The 25,015-nt window shown below is 45.4% G+C and overlaps 1 protein-coding gene across 1 annotated transcript in view; it reads left to right on the top strand.

Annotated features, from left to right (window-relative positions):
- Positions 1 to 25,015, top strand: part of LOC306915978 (neuron navigator 1-like) — a 79,497-nt gene that overhangs the window by 43,876 nt on the left and 10,606 nt on the right. Inside the window, exons 4-16 of the mRNA XM_079493680.1 lie at positions 6,559 to 7,417; positions 7,822 to 8,084; positions 8,308 to 8,605; positions 10,362 to 10,403; positions 11,533 to 11,672; positions 12,085 to 12,270; positions 13,284 to 13,363; positions 15,133 to 15,210; positions 17,226 to 17,309; positions 19,819 to 19,924; positions 20,674 to 20,798; positions 23,609 to 23,808; positions 24,555 to 24,726. Coding sequence (XP_079349806.1) covers positions 6,559 to 7,417; positions 7,822 to 8,084; positions 8,308 to 8,605; positions 10,362 to 10,403; positions 11,533 to 11,672; positions 12,085 to 12,270; positions 13,284 to 13,363; positions 15,133 to 15,210; positions 17,226 to 17,309; positions 19,819 to 19,924; positions 20,674 to 20,798; positions 23,609 to 23,808; positions 24,555 to 24,726 — 2,633 coding nt within the window. The remainder of the gene's footprint in view (positions 1 to 6,558; positions 7,418 to 7,821; positions 8,085 to 8,307; positions 8,606 to 10,361; positions 10,404 to 11,532; positions 11,673 to 12,084; positions 12,271 to 13,283; positions 13,364 to 15,132; positions 15,211 to 17,225; positions 17,310 to 19,818; positions 19,925 to 20,673; positions 20,799 to 23,608; positions 23,809 to 24,554; positions 24,727 to 25,015) is intronic.

Consider the following 25,015-nt stretch of genomic DNA (forward strand, 5'->3'; position numbering starts at 1 on the left):
CACTGCTGTCAGACGCAGTCACTGGAGTGCTGTTTTCACTCAATCAGGCCTCATTTATGTCACACACAATCAGCACAATTCTCACACCTCCACTTCTTGGCCACTGTGTGCTTGTTTGTGCGCGTGTGCGTGCGTGTTTGTGCGCGTGCGTTCTTGTGCATATAAGTTGAGAATGTGTTTGTGTCTTTGTACACATGAGTTGACTGCGCGTGCGTGTGTGTATGCGTGTGCGCGTGTGTGTGTGTGTATACGTGTGCGCGTGCGTGTGCACGGGCATGCAGCCATGCACGTGTCGTGTACATGTCCATGTTTACACCTCTCTCTGCCTCTCCGCCGCCGGTCTCTCCGGAGGCGCGCGACGGACGTTGCGGTTTATACAATGGATTGGATTTAATGACTCGACATGTAAACTCAATTTTCACATTTACACACAAAAAGTGAACGCAGCAGAATCACACTGACTGCCATGATCCAACCGTGTGCGTGTGTGTGTGTGTGTGTGTGTGTGTGTGTGTGTGTGTGTGTGTGTGTGTGTGTGCGTGTGTGTGTGTGTGTGTGTGTGTGTGCGTGTGTGTGTGTGTGTGTGTGTGTGTGTGTGTGTGTGTGTGTGGTTTATGTGTACACCCCCCCCCTAAGTGAGTCCAGATGTCCCGAGGCCGCGTGCTGGTGGGTCTCCCCTCTAACAGCAGCCCTTTGACTGTGTTAAACCCTTCTATATAAACCTCTCATAACAGCTCCCATTAGATACACATTAACAGAGGAGAAGGAAGGGTGGCCCGGCTCAGCTGTGTGGGCCTGCATGATATGATGCAGACAGCGTAGTGTTTGTGTGTGTGTGTCTGTGTGTGTGTCTGTGTGTGTCTGTGCGTGTGCTTGTGTGAGCGCACATGTGTCTAATCCACATCATGTGTCTAATAATAATACACTGGTCCTCAAACTTTTTTTTATGTCAAGGAAGGACCCCCAAATGGATATGTCTTTTTTTGGCTGCGGACCCCACACACCACCCCATCTGGATATGTTTTGTGCCGGGGACCTCCGCTATAGACAAGATTTGCGTTAACTCATTTTGGGCGGGAACCCCTTTTGGTTTTAGCTATTGAAAAATAGCAGATCTACAAGCTCATAGCGCGCCACCGAGTGGCGCGCTACGAGCTTGTAGGTCTGCTATTTTTGAAAAATCGAAGAACGACTGACTGTCTGGATGTAGAAGACATTTTTAGAATCTGATCTCAGGTCAAAATGGGTTAAAACATTCTAACGTATATTCGTCATTTTCCAAACATAGGCCTATTCCAATATTGTTCTCAGACATTCAAAAATAGCAGATGTGTATACTGTACAAGGCGAGCTTGTCTTGTCTGTCTGCACGGATGTATTGTGCAGTGGTGGAAAAAAACGAAGTACAAATACTTCGTTACTTTACTTAAGTACAAGTTTGGAGAATTTGTACTTTTATTGACTACTTTTCTTTTGCTGTATTTTTACTTTTACTTCGTTACATTTACAAGGAAAAAATCGTACTTTTAATCCGCTATATTTAAAATCTGACACCTCGTTACTCGCTACAAATTAAATAATGCGCAGTTGAGAACAGAACAACAGGGCTGCGCTCCACTCTCAGATAATAGGGGGGCGGAGTTGTGTTCTGCTGCCTGGCCTGCTTGAAGACGGCAAGACGCACACACACGTTGTCACACGCATTCAACATGGATGAACGCAGGGCTGCCAAGTCTCACGCTTTGAGAGTGAGAGTCACGCAATTTGACCTTTTACCACGCACCACGCCACACCTCTCATTTCTCACGCACGCACAATACGCACGCCGAGGGGGGCATAAAATGTGCCAAAAAAGCCAAGCCGGCTATCATAATAACAATTTTATCCGCGGCTCCGCCGCGTAATAACGCGCGCCCATGTGTGCGTCCTCACAAACGGCAAAATAGCCGATCTGCAGGAGATCATGCAGCGCTGTTATATGCAGTAGAAAGGGTAACCAGGCAGTGGACCACCAAATCGTCAGCCGGGTCCCTGACTGTGACGCATGGAAATGAGCCATGCAGAGTTTAACATCGCATCGAAATATTTTTCATGGAAGACAATATAGCCTCCACAAGTTACAACATTAAGTGAGTAAGTCACAAGTGACTATCTCTCTTCTATACTGGTGTGTGGCGTGACTGGCGTCTCTTGCGTGATATGAGGAACGGTGCCAGTAGCCTACGCACATTATAGGGTGTGTGTGTGTATGTGTGTGTGTGTGTGAAGGGGGAGGGGCCGCATCGCAACTTGTCGTTATAGTTCTGTTCAGAGAGGGGGGGGGGGGGGGAGAGAGAGAGAGAGACCACAGATGTGTGGGCATGGGGAAATTAAAAATAAGGCATTTTCCCAAATTCCAGTTTTCTGACTTTTTATTTCACAACATATTCCCCAATTTCCACTGAGATTATGGGGTGAATGAATGTGGCCAGACCCATCTTCTCTTTCTGTCATAGTGACATTGTCCTGCATCAGATCATGTCCAAATCAGGTTCTCCAATCTCCAGTAGCCTCTTCAGTTTTTTGAAGATTTTTTGAGTGGTGCAACCACTCCCTTACGGAGCTATGTGTGTGGCTGGCTGGGTCTGAGCACTATGTGTGTGGATTGCTGGCTGTCTGGGTCTGAGCACTATGTGTGTGGCTTGCTGGCTGGCTGGCTGGGTCACCGTCTGAGCACTATGTGTGTGTGGATTGCTGGCTGGCTGGCTGGGTCTGAGCACTATTAGTCCATGAGCCAGACCCCCCTAATTTGCGCGTTAATTACGAAATGGGTGGGCAAATTCTTGTTTGAATTTTTGATTCACGGATTCACGGCTCGTGATTATAGTACAGCAGTGTTTCTCAAAGTGATGTCTGGAGACATCACTTTGTCCAGAGACATGTTCCATTCAAACCCAAATGCATTAAAGTTGCACATTTCATAAACAAGAATGCAGAGGTTCAACTAGCACTGGGGAACTGGGCATCGTCTGTTTTGCAACGCAACATGGAGCTCTTGTGTTAATTAATTATACATGTTGGTCCTGTATGTTATTGATGTATGCTGTTGGGGGTTCTGTATTTTAATTATTTGTATGCCATTTCATTTTTTGGAATAAAGCCACTTTTGACAGGACAATTTTAGGACTTCATTTATTTGTATTCATTTTGAAAATAATTTTGTATTTTGTACTTTGTAATTTTTACTTTTATACTTAAGTACATTTTTACACCAGGTACTTTTTATTTTGTACTTTGTAATTTTTACTTTTATACTTAAGTACATTGTTACACCGGGTACTTTGTATTTTGTACTTTGTACTTTTACTTTGTAATTTTACTTTTATACTTAAGTACATTTTTACACCGGGTACTTTGTATTTTGTACTTTGTACTTGTACTTTGTAATTTTTACTTTTATACTTAAGTACATTTTTACACCGGGTACTTTTTGTACTTAAGTACATTTAATTTGAGGTACTTTTTTACTTTTACTTAAGTAACTTTCTTAATGGGTACTTTGTACTTTTACTTAAGTAATTGTCAAGTAGAGAATCAGTACTTCTACTTAAGTAAAATATTTTTGTACTTTTTCCACCACTGGTATTGTGTTGTATTGTTTGTGTATTGTATGCCTCGTTCATTTGTGTTAATCTCAAGGGGTTGATCCTTGGTACTATGGTTTAGATTAGAATACTAATGTGTCTATATTATATAGGCTGGCATAGGGTGTAGAATACAGTCTATATTGGCTGGCATAGGGTGTAGAATACAGTCTGTATAGGCTGGCATAGGGTGTAGAATACAGTCTGTATAGGCTGGCATAGGGTGTAGAATACAGTCTATATTGGCTGGCATAGGGTGTAGAATACTGTCTATATTGGCTGGCATAGGGTGTAGAATACAGTCTATATTGGCTGGCATAGGGTGTAGAATACTGTCTATATTGGCTGGCATAGGGTGTAGAATACTGTCTATATTGGCTGGCATAGGGTGTAGAATACTGTCTATATTGGCTGGCATAGGGTGTAGAATACTGTCTATATTGGCTGGCATAGGGTGTAGAATACTGTCTATATTGGCTGGCATAGGGTGTAGAATACTGTCTATATTGGCTGGCATAGGGTGTAGAATACTGTCTATATTGGCTGGCATAGGGTGTAGAATACTGTCTATATTGGCTAGCATAGGGTGTAACATACTGTCTATATTGGCTGGCATAGGGTGTAGAATACTGTCTATATTGGCTGGCATAGGGTGTAGAATACTGTCTATATTGGCTAGCATAGGGTGTAGCATACTGTCTATATAGGCTAGCATAGGGTGTAGAATACTGTCTATATTGGCTGGCATAGGGTGTAGAATACTGTCTATATTGGCTAGCATAGGGTGTAGCATACTGTCTATATTGGCTAGCATAGGGTGTAGAATACTGTCTATATTGGCTAGCATAGGGTGTAGAATACTGTCTATATTGGCTGGCATAGGGTGTAGAATACTGTCTATATTGGCTAGCATAGGGTGTAGAATACTGTCTATATTGGCTGGCATAGGGTGTAGCATACTGTCTATATTGGCTAGCATAGGGTGTAGAATACTGTCTATATTGGCTAGCATAGGGTGTAGAATACTGTCTATATTGGCTAGCATAGGGTGTAGAATACTGTCTATATTGGCTGGCATAGGGTGTAGAATACTGTCTATATTGGCTAGCATAGGGTGTAGAATACTGTCTATATTGGCTAGCATAGGGTGTAGAATACTGTCTATATTGGCTAGCATAGGGTGTAGAATACTGTCTATATTGGCTGGCATAGGGTGTAGAATACTGTCTATATTGGCTAGCATAGGGTGTAGAATACTGTCTATATTGGCTAGCATAGGGTGTAGAATACTGTCTATATTGGCTGGCATAGGGTGTAGCATACTGTCTATATTGGCTGGCATAGGGTGTAGAATACTGTCTATATTGGCTAGCATAGGGTGTAGAATACTGTCTATATTGGCTAGCATAGGGTGTAGAATACTGTCTATATTGGCTAGCATAGGGTGTAGAATACTGTCTATATTGGCTGGCATAGGGTGTAGCATACTGTCTATATTGGCTAGCATAGGGTGTAGCATACTGTCTATATTGGCTGGCATAGGGTGTAGAATACTGTCTATATTGGCTAGCATAGGGTGTAGCATACTGTCTATATTGGCTGGCATAGGGTGTAGAATACTGTCTATATTGGCTAGCATAGGGTGTAGCATACTGTCTATATTGGCTGGCATAGGGTGTAGAATACTGTCTATATTGGCTAGCATAGGGTGTAGCATACTGTCTATATTGGCTGGCATAGGGTGTAGAATACTGTCTATATTGGCTAGCATAGGGTGTAGCATACTGTCTATATTGGCTAGCATAGGGTGTAGCATACTGTCTATATTGGCTAGCATAGGGTGTAGCATACTGTCTATATTGGCTAGCATAGGGTGTAGAATACTGTCTATATTGGCTAGCATAGGGTGTAGAATACTGTCTATATTGGCTAGCATAGGGTGTAGCATACTGTCTATATTGGCTAGCATAGGGTGTAGCATACTGTCTATATTGGCTAGCATAGGGTGTAGCATACTGTCTATATTGGCTGGCATAGGGTGTAGCATACTGTCTATATTGGCTAGCATAGGGTGTAGCATACTGTCTATATTGGCTAGCATAGGGTGTAGCATACTGTCTATATTGGCTAGCATAGGGTGTAACCTGCAGTCTCCATGCCCGCAGAGTAGACACACTTTGTGAGTTAATGTGAACACTAGTTTTCCACAGCCATGCTGTGTGCGTGCGTGCGTGCGTGCGTGTGTGTGCGTGTGTGTGTGTGCGTGCGCGTGTGCGTGCGTGTGTGTGTTAATCTCACTGCTCACAGCTGTGTCACACGCACACACACACACCGTTGACTGGAAAAAACCTTGCAAAGCCGGTTTAGCTCATAGGGATGGAAAAGTGGCGTAAGTGAATGATAACATCGCGACTGTATGCTGCAAACGTGTTAATTTATCTCTGTGTTACAAATGGATAAATTAAGACTTGAGTTGAAATTATACTCCGGGTGTGTGTGTGTGTGTGTGTGTGTGTGTGTGTGTGTGTGTGTGTGTGTGTGTGTGTGTGTGTGTGTGTGTGTGTGTGTGTGTGTGTGTGTGTGTGTGTGTGTGTGTGTGTGTGTGTGTGTGTGTGTGTGTGTGTGTGTGTGTGTGTGTGTGTGTGTGTGTGTGCGTGTGTGTGCGCGCGCGCGTGTATCATAGAGAAGAACCAGGATACTGTCTGTATCCTGGTTCTTATCAGCACTACAGACAGACCTCGTAGGTGTTCAGAGCTGATAAGTCCCCCATCGCCTCCCCAAGTCCCCATATGGTCATGATCCGTCCCGCGCTGGAACACCGCAGACTCACAGGATTATGTCTCTGGTTACTCACAGATGACTCAATTCTGCTCCCTTTCGTCTGTCTCTCTCTCTCTCTCTCTCTCTCTCTCTCTCTCTCTCTCTCCATCTCTAGGTACGGTGAAGTCCGACATGAAGCCGGTGGATAAGTCTCGGCTGGCGGTGAAGACGTCGGGTCTGCAGCGGTCGTGCTCCGACGCCGGCAAAGACCACCGGAACGGCGGCGGCGTCGGCGGCGAGCCGCGCAAGCCTCCTTCCGGCCTGGTCCGGCCTTCCACCGGCGGAAACTTTGGCTTCAAGAAGCCCGTCAACACCAATCACATCACGAGCACCGGCGGCAGCTCCATACCCGGCGGCTCCGCCACCGTCGGCAAAATCCCCAAATCGTCCGGCATCCCCATTAAACCAGCGGGAGGCGGAGGAGGAGGAGGAGGAGGAGGAGGAGGAGGAGGAGGAGGAGGAGGACGCAAAACGAGCCTGGACGTTTCGAACGGCGACCACAGCAGTTTCATGTCTCCATGTGCCAGGAACTCCCTCCAGTATCGCTCCCTGCCTCGCCCGGCTAAGACCAGCACCTTGACCCTGACCCGGCCCAGCTCGGCTCGCCCCGTCAGCACCACCGTGGGGGACCCCGGCTCCGGGCTGATGAAACCGGCCTCCGCTCCCCAGCAGGGCTCCTCCAGGCTCAAAGAGCCCAGCCACTCGGGGATGGGCTCCGGGACGGGGCTGCAGGGTAAATCCCGCGGTGGGATCCCCAGCCCCGGGCCGGTCAACCAGACGGATCGGGAGAAGGAGAAGGAGAGAGCCAAGGCCAAGGCGGTGGCGTCCGACTCGGACTGTTGTGGAGGAGGAGGAGGGGATTCCCTTAAGGCCAGTCCTGCCCAGACCCCTTCGGAGAACGGCGGTAAACTGCACGGGCTGAGACCCCCCAGCAGTGGGAAAGGCACAGATCTGCCCTCACCCAACACACACAGGTATGGAGTGTATATGCATGAACCGTTGTTTCACTCAATATATGCCATTCACGAGATCTCTCGTGTTAAGGTACTAAACCCACCTGTGCCAATGTCGAGAAGACGAGATTTTTTGATTACTTATTCATTCAGAAAGGTATCGCTGATATTTACCTTATAGTAGCTAGCGTTGCTATAGGTAACGCTTGCTTCCACTATGCGCGATCTTTAGCGATGTTTTTCTTGGAATTGAAGCTCAGATTGAGGTGTTATGAGGTGAGGGATGGATGTTAGGAGCTCAATAAAAAATGTACTTAGTAAATGGAGGCATGTAAAAAGTTATGTTCATTCATCGTGATTCAAATCACACTTGGAACCATGTTTTAGAAGTATTGACCGGACGCCCCCCTGTCTCCACTTTCCAGATTATCCAGCGTGCGCAGCCTGGGCAAGCCTCCGTCCATGGCCCACCACCACCTCGACAAGCTCAACTCCAACGGCTTGGAAGTGGGAATGAGCATCCAGGACCCCCCGCTGCCTCCGAAGATCCCTCCTTACTCGAAGCTCCAAGACCTGGTGAGCTCCTCCTCGGGGAGCTCGCCGAGTGCCCCCGGGGGCCTCATGACCCCCAGCCCGGCCCCCATGCTCAACGTCAACTCCTCCGCCTGCTTCTCGTCCTCTGGGATAGGTGAGTTTGAAAACGTGTCCCAACGACAAAAACAACTTTGTTGTAGAGCTCCCTGCAGGTTACTTTATTGAAGAGAGGAGACACAACGTTTCAACCGGGTCTTCGAAGGCCCGTAAGGGTTGAAACGTTGTAACATGTATATAACGACTCAATGTGACATAACAGTTTTTATTATATTTTTTCTCACGCTAATAAAGCTCCTTCTTTATTTGAATTGCTATAGGCCTGGGACCACGGCAGGTCTCCGCCCTGGGCATGGTGGGGGGGAGCGGCGGAGCGAACACCTCCCCCCACCTCTACCCCCGTCTCTCAGGGCTCCACCGCAGCATGGAGTCCCTGCCCCTCCAGATGAGCCTCATGGTTCCGGAGCGCCAGCAGGGCGTCATGGAGGACGGGAACAGCCGGACGACACGAGGCTACCCGGGCACGGAGCACCGGGACAGGGACGCACGGGAGGACAGAGGCCCCCCTGGCGGTGGCTGGAGCTCAGGGAGCAGAACCTCGCTGACTCTGTCAGACAGGTGGGTCTCCCCTTCAGAGAGATCCAAACAGTGCAGACCAATCTTTATTGGGCCACGACTCCAGTAAAAATACCATTTTCTTTTCCTGCATTTTAAAAATATATATTTCAAAGCTTTTTTTTATTAAAAAAAAAAAGTTAAAATAATTATTGTATACATTTTAAAACGAAAACAAACGAATCTAAGAAATCACATGAATAATGAAACATGTTTTAAGAATTAGTGAAAATAGCCGATCTACAAGCTCACAACGTGGCGTGAAGCGAGTCAAGCGACGCGTTGAGCGCTTGTAGATCTGCTATTTTCACTAGTTTGGGTCCTGGGCAAACGTCTAATCTCTCATTTGGGTCTCGACCTGAAAAGTCATGTCAAACTCTACAAACACTACACTGTAAACGAATGCGTCATGTCAACCTCACACTCTGCATACACACAATTCTTTCATCCTAAAATCTAAAAGGGATATGCAGTTCCACCTACTGGTCAAATTGTGGAACTGACCCACATTACACTCAAGTGTCCTTGAGGCGAAGGCAAGGCAACGTTTATTTGCTTGGTAAATTTCAACAGCAAGGTCACTCACAGAGCTTGAGAAACAAAACATTAAGCATTAAGACACAGTGCACTAAGACCAAAGAAACATTTGGACATTTGAATAGAATTAAAATAAGCACTGAAATAACCAAAGCCCTAATTGCTGCCGATGAGCAGGTTGGTGCCTCGCATGGTTTCCCTCTGTGCCATCTGTGTGTGAACAGGTGAATGTTTTAAAGCATTTTAAAACGTATATAAATAAATGCACCATTGAGGACCAGGGACTGGACTTTGTTAGGATCCCTTAAAGTATGAACTCCCATTTTCCTCTTTTCTCTTGTGACAGCAGGACACAGACAATCCTCTGTTTGTCACGTGGGCACAAGTAGAAATTAGATGAGCATTTGATGACAAACTGCTCTTTGCTGTGAAAAGGTTAGAGTGCCCTTTTTGACGGCAGTGGCAGCAATTCTGTCCGGTGTCCTATCACGCCTTCCCTTCTGCCGCGAACCTTTTGGAAATATTGCAACATGCAGGTTTTCTGTATGCCGGTATATCGTGCTTCTAATTAGCAACCAGTAACCCTCCCAGCTGCTTTTATTTTATTATAGGCTACCAGGGTTTCTGCTCCACACGGACGATACAGAGTTTAACCCATTTTGACCTGAGATCAGATTCTAAAAATGTCTTCTACATCCTGACAGTTTTCTGAAAAATCTATGTTTCCATGTCAGTCATTCTTCGATTTTTCAAAAATAGCAGACCTACAAGCTCGTAGCGCGCCACTCGGTGGCGCGCTATGAGCTTGTAGGTCTGCTATTTTTCAATAGCTAAAGCATAGCATAATGCTAACACCACATTTGGGTTCCCGCCCAAAATGTGTTAAGTGGTTAGAAATAGGTCTGATTGGCACTTCATCTTAGTTAATTACCATGATGGGGAGGCGAAAGCTAGGAATTAAGTAACAGGGAAATGCAAGTGGCTTGCTCACTGTCTCACTCACACACGCACGCACGCACGCACGCACACGCTGCGCACACACACGTACCCAAAGTATGGGGTTGGAAGGGCATTATTACCGCAGGGCTGTTATCAGTGCTGTAACAGTCCCGGTGAATGAGGTCATAATTAGAGTCTGGTGCTTTATTCCAAAGAAAGAGCCCCGTGCCCCCCTTCAGTCCTACTGGGTAAATAATGACAATGTTCTATCTTTCTCTACCAGCTCCCAGAGAGACAGGAACACACTGCCAAAGAAAGGCTTGAGGTAACTGCAGTGCACGCACACACACGCACGCACGCACCGTGACGCACGCACGAGCGCACGCACACACACAGGCACACACACAAATGTAACCAGTAACATAAACTACACTTTTCCTCAACTTCCAGACATCTTCGACACAATGGCGTCGTGACCCTTTCAACTCACAGGTGCACAGATCCGCTCAGACCCCTGTGATTGACATGCAGGTGGTCGCTAATCCTTTCCCGAAGGGCTGTTTTAAACATAAGTTAGCTGTCCCTCTCACCTAATTCTCTCCTCAAAAAATGCAGCCTTCCATCCATCCTATTGTTTGTCATGGCATTTTGTAAAAACCGAACTAACCCACTCTGACAGTATAGTAAAATGCCCTCGGGGGGGGGGGGGGGGGGGAAATGGAAATGTATTCTAAGGCAACGGTGGACAGACAGAGAATAAAGGGTTTTTTTAACGCCAGAAGGGACTGACTGACAAGGCCAGTTATTCATTTTCAAATGAGAGCCCAATGTTGAGGTAGGGAGGCGCAGGTAATCTGACAACCATATAGAGCCAAGTGGGCATGCACCGCCCCAATAAATGGTTGCAATCACGCTCATCTCAAGCAATCATCACCTAAGGAGAGTTCGAAAACACGACGACAAAAAACTCCCATATCTGATGGGTGAAGTACAACAATGTGCAAACACAGCAGCAAGATTTGTGAGATGCTGTGATAGGAGACGGATGTCAAATAGAACACAATCACCTTAACCCATTCTGACCTGAGATCAGATTCTAAAAATGTCTTCTCCATCCTGACAGTTTTCTGAAAAAGCTATGTTTCTATGTCAGTCGTTCTTCGATTTTTCAAAAATAGCAGACCTACAAGCTCGTAGCGCGCCACTCGGTGGCGCGCTACGAGCTTGTAGATCTGCTATTTTTCAATAGCTAAAGCATAACATAATGCTAACACCAAAAGGGGTTCCCCCCCAAAATGGGTTAATGACCACTAATAATTGTGTGTGTCCCTGCACTGTATCATCTGCATAGAAATTGATTAAATATTCTGACTTCCAATAGTATTGTTCCACTTTGGCAATGTTTTCTCATGCCGATAGAGCCCTTTGAATTGAGAATTGCATTGTTTCAACAGTTTCAACGGAGCGCCACAGGTCGAGGAGGAAGCCAAGGAGAGAAGACACTCTCACGCAGTCCTCAGCATGACGGACTCACGCACTCCACCTCTGCTTCCCTCGCCCACCTCCCTGCCCCGCACCGTCAAGACCAACATGGGTGAGTGTAGGCATGCACGCACGCACACACGCGTGCACGCACGCACGCACACACACACACACACACACACACACACAAACGAATAGTAATCATTGGGTCTCCCTGTATCTCCAGCTTTTTGGTAAACAGGTTGGTTTACCAATTTTATCCAATCAGAATAGAGAACTTATATGCAGAATAGAGGATAAACATGTGAAATTGGAAAGTGATGAAACAAAGAAATGAACTGACAAAAACATATTTTCTGTTTATCAGGACATTAGAGCTGACCTTTTACAAAATCTTTGTTTTTTTTATCAAAAAATAATAATATCCCTTACCCTATACCTTTAACTCTGAGAGAGTACAAATGGAACTGTAAGATCCATTGGATGAATTTGTACACTCTTAACCCCCCCTCCTCTCCTCCCAGTAGCCCCCAGCCCCATCAGCGGACCTCCCAGAATGACTCGCTCCAACAGCATCCCTACACAGGAGGCCTCGGTGGAGCTGTACGGCATGTCCCCACTGGGGAGCACGCTGTCCCTGGCCGAACGCCCCCGCAGCATGGGAATGGTTCACTCCGGATCCTTCAGGGACAGGGAGTCCAGCGATGAGGGTGAGACCACGGTGATATAAATATGTTTTGGGGGAGGGTTGGGTCTAGATTTATGTTGAAATCCATTTTTATTAACCCTAGAATACTAACGTTTGGTACATTTTACCCGAATTCCATAAAAGATATTTCTCATTGTAGTACAACAATTACATTTTGAGGTACTCTTCTTTAATATTTCAACATGAAATTTCACAAAAAAACAGATATCATGACTGAGGGGCAAAATCTGCGTGGGTATTGATTTGAAAGTTATTTCTAAAAAGGAAAAACAATAATGGAGCTGGGAACTTCTCCTTTGGTCCATTGCTGGGCCAGTGATCAACTGCCCATTGTGGGATTATGGAGTTATGGATTTTTTTTTACCCAAAAGGTAGATCGCGATCTACCAGTAGATCACAAAGGCTGTGCAGGTAGATCACATGACATGCCCCTAAAGAGTATTTCATTTAAATATATTGAAGAAAAAAAACGATAAAAAAAAAAATATATATTTCTCCCCCTCTATTTCCCATTCCAAGTGCATTTGTCTTATACTGTACAGAATGTAACACGAACTCTACTATTCCGAAGCCCCCTCAGGTACATATTTAAACTATTTTCAGCAATGGTATAATAATTGATTTGGTGGGTAGATCTTGCCGAGCTGGTCATTTTGAAAGTAGCTCTCAAGTCAAAAAGTGTGGGCACCCCTTAGTGATAGAGTCTATCACTAACGATGGAAGGGTGAAAATCACCCAAAGACCTGCCTGTAGAAAAAACAGGGTGACGGGGCAGGGAAACAAACCTACCTACCTTCTATGATGTCACTGAGCATCCCGAAGGTACCCAAGGACCCACCTATACCTCAGACATCAGCAACATTATGAAAAATCACAGAATTGCAATATGTTGGGGTGAAATTCACCCAACGGTATTGTTCTAGGGTTAACTGTGTTTGCATATGTTTGTTACCATGCTATTACTTTATATGTGATCACTCATGTAGCTGTTGTTTTCTCTCTCTCTCTCTTCAGTTCATGGGTCTGTTCTCTCTCTGGCCTCCAACGCCTCGTCTACCTACTCCTCGGTGAGTGTGACCAACCGGCCAACACAGGTACAGTAGATACTCCGAGTGTGTGTGTGTGTGTGTTTGTGTGTGTGTGTGTATACAGTTGGAGGCCATCGATATTGTCCTTTTATTTTTGCTGAGGTTTGCGTGATCTGCGCAAAAGGACAGTTAACCCATTTTGGGCGGGAACCCCTTTTGGTGTTTTAAACATTATGTTATAATTTAGCTATTGAAAAATAGCAGATCTACAAGCTCATAGCGCGCCACCGAGTGGCGCGCTACGAGCTTGTAGGTCTGCTATTTTTGAAAAATCGTGAAAATATTTATTTCAGAAAACAGAAGATTTAGAAGGATTTTTAAAAATGTTGAGGTCAGGCCTAAATGGGTCAAATGATAAGGGACAATATCGGTGGCACCCAACTGTAGGTCTGGGGACTGCTTGCTTTCCTCTCTGTCTCCTCTATGTACCTCGGCATGTACTGTGTACTTTAACCCTTGGTGTGCCTCTACGGGCCTTATTAGAAACTTCTCCTCTGTTTCTCTTGCTTTTCTAATATCTAATATTTGCTTCCGCTTCCAAAAGGCTGAGGAAAAGATTCAGGGAGAGGTAAGTGCGGTCTCTCTCTCTCTCTCTCTCTCTCTCTCTCTGTCTCTCTCTCTCTCTCTCTGCCCTTTCTTTATACCTGTCTCGTCCTTTATTTCTCCTCCATCCATCCATCCATCTTCAACCGCTTATCCGTAGTTGGGTCGCGGGGGCAACAGCTCCACCAGAGCCCCCTCCTGGGGGATTCCGAGACGTTCCAAGGCCAGTGAGTCGATGTATTTCCTCCAACTGCGCCTTGGTCTGCCCCGGGGTCTCCTCCCAGTGGGACGTGCGCCGAGGACCTCCCTAGGGAGGCGCCCGAGAGGCATCCTAACCAGATGCTTGAACCACCTCAGCTGACTCCTTTCCAGGCGAAGGAGCAGCGGTTCTACTCCGAGTCTCTCTCGTGTGACTGAACTTCTCACCCATTTCTCCTCCATTCATTCCTCCTTCTCTGTGGACGACTCCATTCCATGACTCCATTCCATGACTCCATTCCATGCATGAACTCCAACCATTATCATTTCCTGCACTAATACTGTCAGATATTTCCGTCAACGTAATGTTTTTGACTTCAGTTCTCCTTTCCCTGATTTCTGAATCCAATCCTTTATCTGACCCTTTGCTAACAACATGATGTCAATAATCAATGATTATGTCACAATATGTTCACAATAAAACGGCACATGGACAAATATTATTTATTTATTTATTTGACAGGGATAAAGCTCATTAATCAACATGTCAGTTTTCACCTCAATGTAAATGGGCCAGAGTTAGCCAAAGCTAATTTCCATCTTTAGTCCCTGGGCAGGCTCTTAAAAAATGAATGATAAAAGAAAGTGTATAGTGTGCCAGCACACAACACCATGCGTTGATGCCATGTGTGCATATGTGCTAGCACCCAACACTATGTCCATACAAAAACACAATACAATACAGATAAAAGAAAGACAGAGTGTATAGTGTGCCAGCACACAACACCATGCGTTGATGCCATGTGTGCATATGTGCAAGCACCCAACACTATGTCCATACAAAAACACAATACAAAGAAAGACAGAGTGTATAGTGTGCCAGCACACAACACCATGCGATATATAAGTGTTGCTTTCTTTCCAGTAATAGTAACAATTAAACAGTAAAATGTATCTTTCCATTTTGCACCGTGTCCATTTGACGAACACTGGACGATACGATGTGAGTCTAAACATCTCTGTCTTCCTCACAGCAGATCCGTAAGCTGAGGAGAGAGCTGGAGTCGTCCCAGGAGAAGGTGGCGAACCTGACCACCCAGTTATCTGCCAACGTATGTACTGTACTGTACTGTACTGTTTGTGTGCTGAAATCACATCCATTTTCTACACCGTTTTAATAACACAGTATACAGTCCAGTTCTGTTGGTCTGTTCCTCGCTGACATCTATAGGTACCTTTCAAAACCTTTCAAGCGAAAGGTACCTCTCTAAGCCACACCTCTGATGGGTGGGGACAGTAGGTGGCAGTAGGACAGAGGCCAGAGCAACTATACATTCCAGCTTGCAAATTTAACCAAGTAATTTGCTGCTGTCAAAGCTGTGAAACATGTAACAATATAGCTTGTAGGTCTGCTATTTTTGAAAAATCGAAGAACGACTGACATGGAAACATAGCTTTTTCAGAAAACTGTCAGGATGTAGAAGACATGTTTCTAGCGACTGAGAGAGTGGACCTTTACGCCCACTGCCTCCCCACAGCTAGGCCCACATGTCTTCTATCAATCCTTCCACTCCTCCTCCTCCTCTCCCATCCCTCCAGCCGCCGCAATCTCTGCTGCCTGTCGGCCTTACAAGCACGTCTGCTCAGAGAGGGTCCAGATAGATCCAGTATAGGGAGGGAGATTTATTACTCCTAGCTGCTGTTGGGAGCATCGCTATGCCGTCTCAGCTATTCTCTTATCTGAGTCTGATATAACCTCCTCCGTTCAGAACCTCCACTCCTTCAAACCAGACACGCACGCGTGCATGCACACATGCAATTGCACGCACACATGCAATTGCACGCACGCATGCAGGCACGCACGCACGCACGCACGCACGCACGCACGCACGCACGCACGCACACACGCACGCACACACACACACACGCACACACACACACGCACACTCAGGTCAGTGTGTCCTTTCGCGCTGCAGGGACGTTTCGGTGTGGATCCTCTCCAGCTCTTTGTTTGGTTCACAGGCGTTGCTGAGGAATAAAGCACATACTGTACACAGTATCCCTCAATGAAGTGTGAGTGTGTGTGTGTGTGTGTGTGTGTGTGTGTGTGTGTGTGTGTGTGTGTGTGTGTGTGTGTGTGTGTGTGTGTGTGTGTGTGTGTGTGTGCGCGTGCGTGTTGCCTCCTCACCCAGAGCAGATAGTTTCACAGTGTTTGACCTCGTTAACGTGGAGGTTGAGGACAATGCCATGTAATAACGATGCACTGTATTAATACTGGCCTGTTTTAATGATCTCACTCTGTGGTTTTCATAACCCTTTTCATAACAAGGCCCATTATTTATTCTGCATTTGAGTCACGGTTGGATACAATTTTGTCCACAATGCCATGCATGTATTGATGCATGTGGTACCATATAGGAGAGACATCAGGCAAACGTTGATCACGTTCTACATTCTCTAGTGTACAATTCTTGTCACTTAAGTAATGCAGATGTTTAACAATAATTTCACACTCTCAAGAGTTAAAGATCTATAAGGGTCCATTTGGGTACAAACTCTCCATCATTTAACTGGGGACCACTGGTTGAGGACCACCACTGCGTGGAAGAGGAGTTATACTGTGCGCTAATTTTCTTCTGCTGTGACCACGTCTGACAGGCAGCGTGAGAGAGTGAGAGATCAGGGAGGAGGTGTGTTTCCCTTGGCTGGAGGAGTCAGTGATTCTGAGGCTGTCTGTCGTTGCATTCAGCTTCTCAGCACCTCACATAGGAGGGATGACGGAACGCTGTATTCTGTGAGACACATACATACTGTACGGGTGTTTTTGGCGTGTCCGAATCCGCCATTGCTTCATGGGGTGAAAAGAACAACACAGCTTCACCATTCGAATGGCATTATGGAACGTCGTACACGTGATTACATTTTATGGGTTTTCCCCCCGCCATAGCGCTACACCTGGTGAAGTTTTGTAGTGCAAGTAATTGCAACAACCACCGATGCAGTGGTCCACATACAAATATTATTATTATTATTGTGTCATATTTCTATTTCTTTGTCTTTGTTTTTCTGTTTAGTTTAGAATTGCTGTTAAAGTGATTGCTTTTTTGCTTTTTTCATTTCTGAACAGGCAAACCTGGTGGCCGCCTTTGAGCAGAGCCTGTCCCTGATGACCACCCGACTACAGAGTCTGTCAGTCAGTCACGAGCAGAAGGTAATTAACACGGTAATGTACACACACACGCACACACGCACGCACACTCACACGCACGCACGCACACGCACACGCACATACACGTATAATTAATATACCCCTGAGGGCAAGTAACCGACAAATAGCAGATAGACAAGCTCAGCTTGAAAATAGGCCTGTTTTTGGTGTGGGGCATTGGCGCACAATTATGTTTCATATACAGTACAAAATAATTATGATAATCTATCATTTATCTAATTTATAAATGATAGTTTATCATAAATGTAGAAAGATCACAAGATCCATCTTAACCAATTAAAACCGGGAAAGCCAGTCAGTTTTGGCCAAATACACATGACAATGTTTAAGCACCACTGATAACAACAACATAGGTTTTTCAGAAAACTGTTAAGATTTAGAAGACATTTTGTAGAATCGGCGGGTTATGGGCCGTTATGGGCTGATCAGCAGCACCTGGTGCGATTGAACCCGCTCTCACCCATTATGTAAACGGTGCAGAGAAACAACAGAGTCTCTCTGTTTAGTAGCAATGGAGCCGCCCAGCCTCTATCTCCTCCAAGGTTAAAAGACACAGTGCTTAGAGGCAGATCTGTGCAGGTCACTGCGTTAGCTGGCACAAACATAAAGGCCTTCTTGAGAGAGACGAGTGAGCGCGTCTAGACCGAGCCTTTCACCAGGGGCACTAATGCATGAACCACAGTCCACAGGGTGCCAGATGCCAGTGTCGCAAGAGAAATAAGCAACCAGGTCTATGAAAACAAGCCCACAAAGTAACGACTCCTAGGCCATATGAACCTGATCAGCTATTTGGAAAATAGCCGATCTACAAGCTCTACAACGCATCGCGACAAACGTCCATGGACAGATATATATTATTGTTTAAGAATCACTGGTTTAAAACGACATTAGAAAGCAAGCCTCAAACAAGCAACTACACTTTAGAAACAAGCCCGCAACCCGCAACTACCAAAATGTGTAGTACTATAAAAACCAAGCCCAAAGTCATTTATAATAAGCAGACATGGCCAAGGGAGAGAGGTAGATGGAGAGAGAGGGTCCTCATGTGCACACATGCAAATAATAGGCAGAACACCACCACCCCAGGGCTGATCCACTCACACACTTACGCACACACGCCGCTCCATAAGGGCAGAGGAATGTAGGGGTGTGTGTGGGTGTGTGCGTGTGTGTGTGTGCGCACGCGCACGTGTTCAATCTTGTGAATATAACACTGTGCACTGGGTCAGGTTGATCCTATACACCCTCACGGCCACCAATCTCCCATAATGCAGTGCACCCGGCAGGGCCCGCGGGCCTGGGCCTCTCTCTCTCTCTCTCTCTCTGTCTGTCTGACCCATATTATTCAGCTCATCATGTCATGTCAGGCTGTGATCAAAGCCACCCCTCCCTCCCTCAATGCTAACATGGCCCCCTGTACTGGTAGCTTTCAGCTTACTGCTCAGTGGAGAGGGCCGTTACGTTGGAATGTATAGCCGGGAGGGAGGTGTGTAAAGCCTTGGTGTTATTTGTGTGTGCGTGCATGTGTGTGGGCGTGTGCGTGCACGTGTGTGCTTGTATTACTACTAGAAGTGTCTCCTCGTCCTCACGAGAGAAATGGTTGTTTTATGGTTAAACACATGTACATTGTTTTAGAGACATTTTGGGGTTACGGTTAGGATTAGACATTTAGGGCAGTATTATGCGTGTCTTAAGTACCAGGTCTTATTACTTAACTTAAGACCTGGAGGCGTGATCAATGCCATTTGGCTATTCATAGTGGCCAAACAGCATTGACCACGCCTCCAGGTCTTAAGTTAAGTCATAAGACCTGGACACGCATAATACTGCCCTTAGAGGTTAGGTTCCCTATTTTATAATGCAAGGCAATGCACTTTAAGTCAAAGTGCACGGAAGAAAAAATGTTTCAAAGTTTTTGAAAATTCTTGAACGTTTTTTCAGATGGGGGTCCACGGCCAAATTAAATCAGGTCTTAATGGCTTACGTACAGCCATCGATGCCACACAATGTATGTATTACATTGTTAAGTCCATACCGCACCAATGGTTCGCCATGCAACTCCATGGAAACATGCAACCCCTTGCAGCCATCATACCCATAGCAGGTCGTCCAATGATCTCTGGGTCGGCGGTTAGAATCCTGGCTCCTGTCCAAGTGTCCTTGGGCAAGACACTGAACCCTACTGTACATTGCCTCCAATGAGTTGGTCGGTGTGAGCTCGCCACCGTTGGTGTGTGAATGTGGCAAGTGCGGACGCTGGCGTTGACTGTTCGCTGCTTCACCTCCCAATGTATGAATGAATGAACTATTGTAAAGCGATTTGAGCACATGGAAAAGTGCTATAAAAATGCAATTCATTATTATTAATACTAGTTGCATTGGTGCAGTTGACCTTAAAACTGTTTTGTTGCGAGTAGTTGTTACTAATTGCATTGGTGCGGTTTGGGCTTTACTAGTAAAGGTCATTCAACATATGACTGGTCTTGTGCAGGATACTGAACTGAGCGACCTGAGGGAGACCATCGAATGTCTGAAGACCAGGAACGAGGAGGCCCAGGCTTGCATCCATGGAGCACTCAGTGTCCCAGACATAAAAGGTCTGTCTGTCTGTCTTGTCTGTCTTGTCTGTCTGTCTGTCTGTCTGTCTGTCTGTCTGTCTGTCTGTCTGTCTGTCTGTCTGTCTGTCTGTCTGTCTGTCTGTCTGTCTGTAAATATTTCAAGGGGTCAAACTAGCAATACACACATGCAGCTTAGCCTTAGAGGAAGCCTTCCTGTCTAAAGTTCTAAAATATCATCAGCTAGAGCAGACCATCTCACAGCTAGGCTACACAGATGTAAACTTTAGTTTAAAAATAAATAAATAAATGCTTAAACATATAGCTACAGTAGGTGTAATGTTAGAGTCCACAGAAGTGAACCTTTCAGGCCTGTTTTTTTCAACTCGCTGTTTCTCTGCAAGATATTATACTCTATAGGATAACATTATAACATTAACATTATACTCTATAAGCCTCTATGGGCATTATTATGCGTGTCTTAAGTACCAGGTCTTATATTACTTAACTTAAGACCTGGAGGCGTGATCAATGCCATTTGGCTATTCGGAGTGGCCAAACAGCATTGACCAGGTCTTAAGTTAAGTAATAAGACCTGGTACTTAAGACACGCATAATACTGCCCACAATCTCCAAAAGTGGTGGGTCAAACTGAACAACCAATATGTCAACTTGAAGATATGTGCTTTCATATGACATGGAAAAAGTAAAATCAATGATGACTTATAGCGTTTGTCATGGTGGTCATAATTAAATAAACATTTCAAATGTGTTGTGTGTGCGCTTGGCAGACATGTGCATCCGTCGTCAGAACTCGTGTGAGAGCATCTCCAGCCTGAACAGCCTGACCAGTGTGTCCAGCTTGGGCAGTCTGAAGGACCAGGAGGCCAAGAAGAACAAGAAGAAGAAGAGCTGGGTAGGAACACGCACATGCACACGCGCGTGAACACGCATGCACGCACGCACGCTTAACATCTGTTATGACTTCTCTCGCTGCTGGCTGTGTGTCACACTGCTGCAGACTGACTCACACATGCATGTGCTTACTCACACAGACATGCACACACACACACACACACACACACACACACACGCACACACACACACACACACACACACACACACACACGCACATCAACATCAACAACACCTGTTATGTTACTTATTATTACAGAGCCCCTGGCATGTGTTTGTGTGTGTATGACTGTAACATTCTTCTATGATAACGTGTGAGGAGTGAGTGTGAGGAGTGCGTGCGTGCGTGCGTGCGTGCTCTCTGTGAATCCCCCCGCCAGGTCAAAAGGCTTTCTGTGTAGACGTGGCCCCTCGCCGTTATACTTTCTATATGTACAGTTGGGTGCCACCGATATTGTCCCTTATCATTTGACCCATTTAGGCCTGACCTCAAAATTTAAAAAAATCCTTCTAAATCCTCCAGTTTTCTGAAATAAATATTTTCACGATTTTTCAAAAATAGCAGACCTACAAGCTCGTAGCGCGCCACTCGGTGGCGCGCTATGAGCTTGTAGATCTGCTATTTTTCAATAGCTAAATTATAACATAATGTTTAAAACACCAAACTGTCCTTTTGCGCAGATCACGCAAACCTCAGCAAAAAGAAAAGGACAATATCGATGGCCTCCAACTGTATGTAGCCGAGAGGCTCACAAGCTCAGCCTATAGTCAGCTTAAAACGTCTAATATCTCCACCGAGCCATTTGGAATTCCCTATGACGTGGGGGGGAGATATTATTCGACTTTTTAGGCCATCAGGCTGAGGTTGTATTGACGGGCATTCCCTCTCCCTGTGTGAGTGTACACACTCAGTGTGTGACCCAGTGACTGACTACTAACTATCACTTTACTTACTGACACACAGACACACATATTATTGACTCAACTTTGACCTATACATACAGCACGGGTTTGCCGGGGAATTCCATGAGAAGCATCATTGTGTGTAATTAACAATTCTAACAATTCATTATTAATACCTTGTTGAGCACCGGTGCCGAACTCCGAAAATAGCTGATCTACAAGCTCTACAAGGCGTCCATTGTCCACTTATTATATATGACAGGGGTTCTCAACGTTTTTGGCCGGGGACCCCCGGAAATGCTTTGGCAATGTCTCGGGACCCCCGCCCCCTCCCGACCCCCAATATAAATTGACTGCTACAATAACCTTAAACCATTTTGGGCGGGAACCCCTTTTGGTGTTTTAAGCATTATGTTATAATTTAGCTATTGAAAAATAGCAGATCTACAAGCTCATAGCGCGCCACCGAGTGGCGCGCTACGAGCTTGTAGGTCTGCTATTTTTGAAAAATCGTGAAAATAAAATTTATTTTTTATTTTTTATTTTTTTTGAAAATAATTTGGGGACCCCCTAAAATAATTTGGCGACCCCCCGAGGGGTCGCGACCCACGGGTTGAGAACCCCTGCTGTATGCAATGGGTATTCTCATGACGGGAATAACTGTTGATACAATTCATTCAGTGTTATTCCCATGTCTACCTAATGGGGAATAGTATACCAATTAAGAGCATCTCTCATATCATTTATATAGAGTACATTTCTGAGACATTCAGTGGTGTTCCGTTATATCAAATCTTTCTCCATGCATACAGTAAGGAGCGGAAAGGGATGTAATTTTGTTTTCTTTCCCCCTGAATGAAAACATATATATATTGAAAAGACCTTTCAAATATTATGGGACATTTATGTTCCCCCTCCGGAACATAAATGTCCCATAATATTTGAAAGGTCTTTTTTTTTTCTCTCTCTCTCTCTCTCTTCGGTTTCCAAGCCTCTCAATCAAGTCGGCCGCTCGACGGCTGTGTAACTTATGACCTATCCTTGGAGTTCTCACGTTGCAGGTTTTAAGTAGTAGACGCTACAGCTCGACCAATGGACTCCGCAGCTGTACGCACTATAACTTAGCTTGTAGATCTGCTATTTTTGAAAAATCATGAAAATAAAATTTAAAAAATAATCTATTTTTTTTTTTTTTTTTTATAAATTGGGGACCCCCTAAAATATTTTGGCGACCCCCCGAGGGGTCGCGACCCACGGGTTGAGAACCCCTGATATATGAGACATTTCTGTAAGGTCGCTGGTAAATATTGGTTGTTGCAGGGTTTTTTGGGGCATGTTTACAAAGTGTAGTTGCTTATTCGGGCTTGCTTCCTAAACCATTGGTTCTCAAACATGTTCATGTCAAAGACCGCCTAAATCAATATGTATTTGTCCATAATCGGACACCCCCATCTGAAAATATTTGTACATTTCATATAAAAGCAGATGATGCGATGTAAATAGCCGCTGCTGTGTAGAGGGTATAAACGCATGCATAAAGTGGCATTGTTTAACATTAACATTGTTTAACGTTGTTTAATGCCATCAGATAGGACCTTTCTGTTTGGACGTGTGCTGTCAAGGCCAGAACGTTTTTTATCCGCCACTCAGTAGGCGTTCCCCACTTCCCACATGACTTCAGGGTATGATGATGTCACGCGCATACCCTAGTTGCTTATTTTGGGCTGGTTTTCATAGACCAGTTGCTTGTTTCCAGTTTGCTTGCTCGCAAAATCTGGAAACACCTGATTGTAGAGCTTTGTAGATCTGCTATTTCCGGCTTTGTTTTGTTAAGCATAACAAATCCAGCCATCTTGGTGAATGTGGGTTCCATTGTGTCTGTCTCCCTGTGCTTCCCTGACTGTGCAGCTGAGGAGCTCCTTCAACAAGGCCTTCAGCATCAAGAAGGGAGGCCCTAAAACCTACTCGGACATCGAGGAGATCGCCACGCCCGACTCCTCGGCTCCCAACTCCCCGAAGATCCTCCACGAACACGATTTGGAGGGCGTGGAGGGCGGAGAGAGCCGGCCTCCGTCCCTCAAGAACTCCACCTCTGCCACCTCCTCTGTGTGAGTGCTGTTCTAGAATCTTTTGGAGAGTACTTATAACAGTTAAACAACATAATGAGACAGACACAATTCAGAGTTTCAGAGTATTGGAATCTTGTATTCGAATACGGAGCCAGCGTCAAGCATTTGCAACGGAACACCATACTGACTCAACTCAGCTCAGTCAGACTTCAGTTTAAATACATTTCCTACCCCCCCAGGGCGTAGTTGGGTCTTAACAGCTGAGACAATGAAAAGACCATCCCCCTCAGTCCACAAGTCACAGGTCAAATGTCAGTAAAGATAATAATGGGACAGAAGTGATTTGATCTCCTTAAATGTATAACTTAGGTATTCCACATTTCCTCGACAGTGCCCCAAACCAATCCAATCCAAACCTTCCTCTGTTTCTCTCAGGTCTCGCTGGGTGATTATGAGGCCTGGTAGCCTCTTAGCTCATCATATAGTGGACGTATAGTCAGCCTTCAAGTATGCATGCTAATCTAATTCAACCTGTTGAATTAGCCAACATGGACCTGTACCTGTTATCTCTAGTCTACCCAAAGCGTGTTAGTCTATCTGTTGTTTGCTGTCAGTTGAGCAGCCACATGATAAGATTTGATTTGATTACAGATCCCCATTAGCTGGTGCCATAGATAGCAACCACTTAGCTTTCCATGCGGTCTATCAAAAGGATAGGCCAATATTCAACACACATTACATAATAAAACACACTAAAGCTTGTAAATGGTGGTGTCATGATGCAGGATCATGGAGAGCACGGAGGAGGTGGAGGAGGAGAACGATGAGGAGCACATGGTGACGGAGCTCCGCTCTGAGCTCTGGGAGAAAGAGAGGAAGTTGACGGACATCCGCCTGGAGGCTCTGAACTCCGCCCATCAGCTGGAGCAGCTCCGCGACGCCATGAACAACATGCAGGTGCGTGTGTGTGCGTGTGTGCGTGCGTGCGTGTGTGTGTGTGTGCGTGTGCGTGTGTGCATTGAATTCAACATTTTATGAGATTTAGCCTCTCAGACCCGAAACGTAGAATATTTTGTCTGTATTGATTTGGTACCATTGGAGAGACAACAGGAAAATCTTGATCAAAATAACAATTCTTCTTAATTGTGTAGACTTCTTTTAAATTAAGTAATACGTGTGTTTAACAATAATTTAACTCTTGAGAGCATAACATTTGTAAGGGTCCACTTACAACACCTTTAATAAT

The sequence above is a fragment of the Electrona antarctica genome (assembly GCF_951216825.1).
Source record: "Electrona antarctica genome assembly, chromosome: 2".
Lineage (NCBI taxonomy): Eukaryota > Metazoa > Chordata > Actinopteri > Myctophiformes > Myctophidae > Electrona > Electrona antarctica.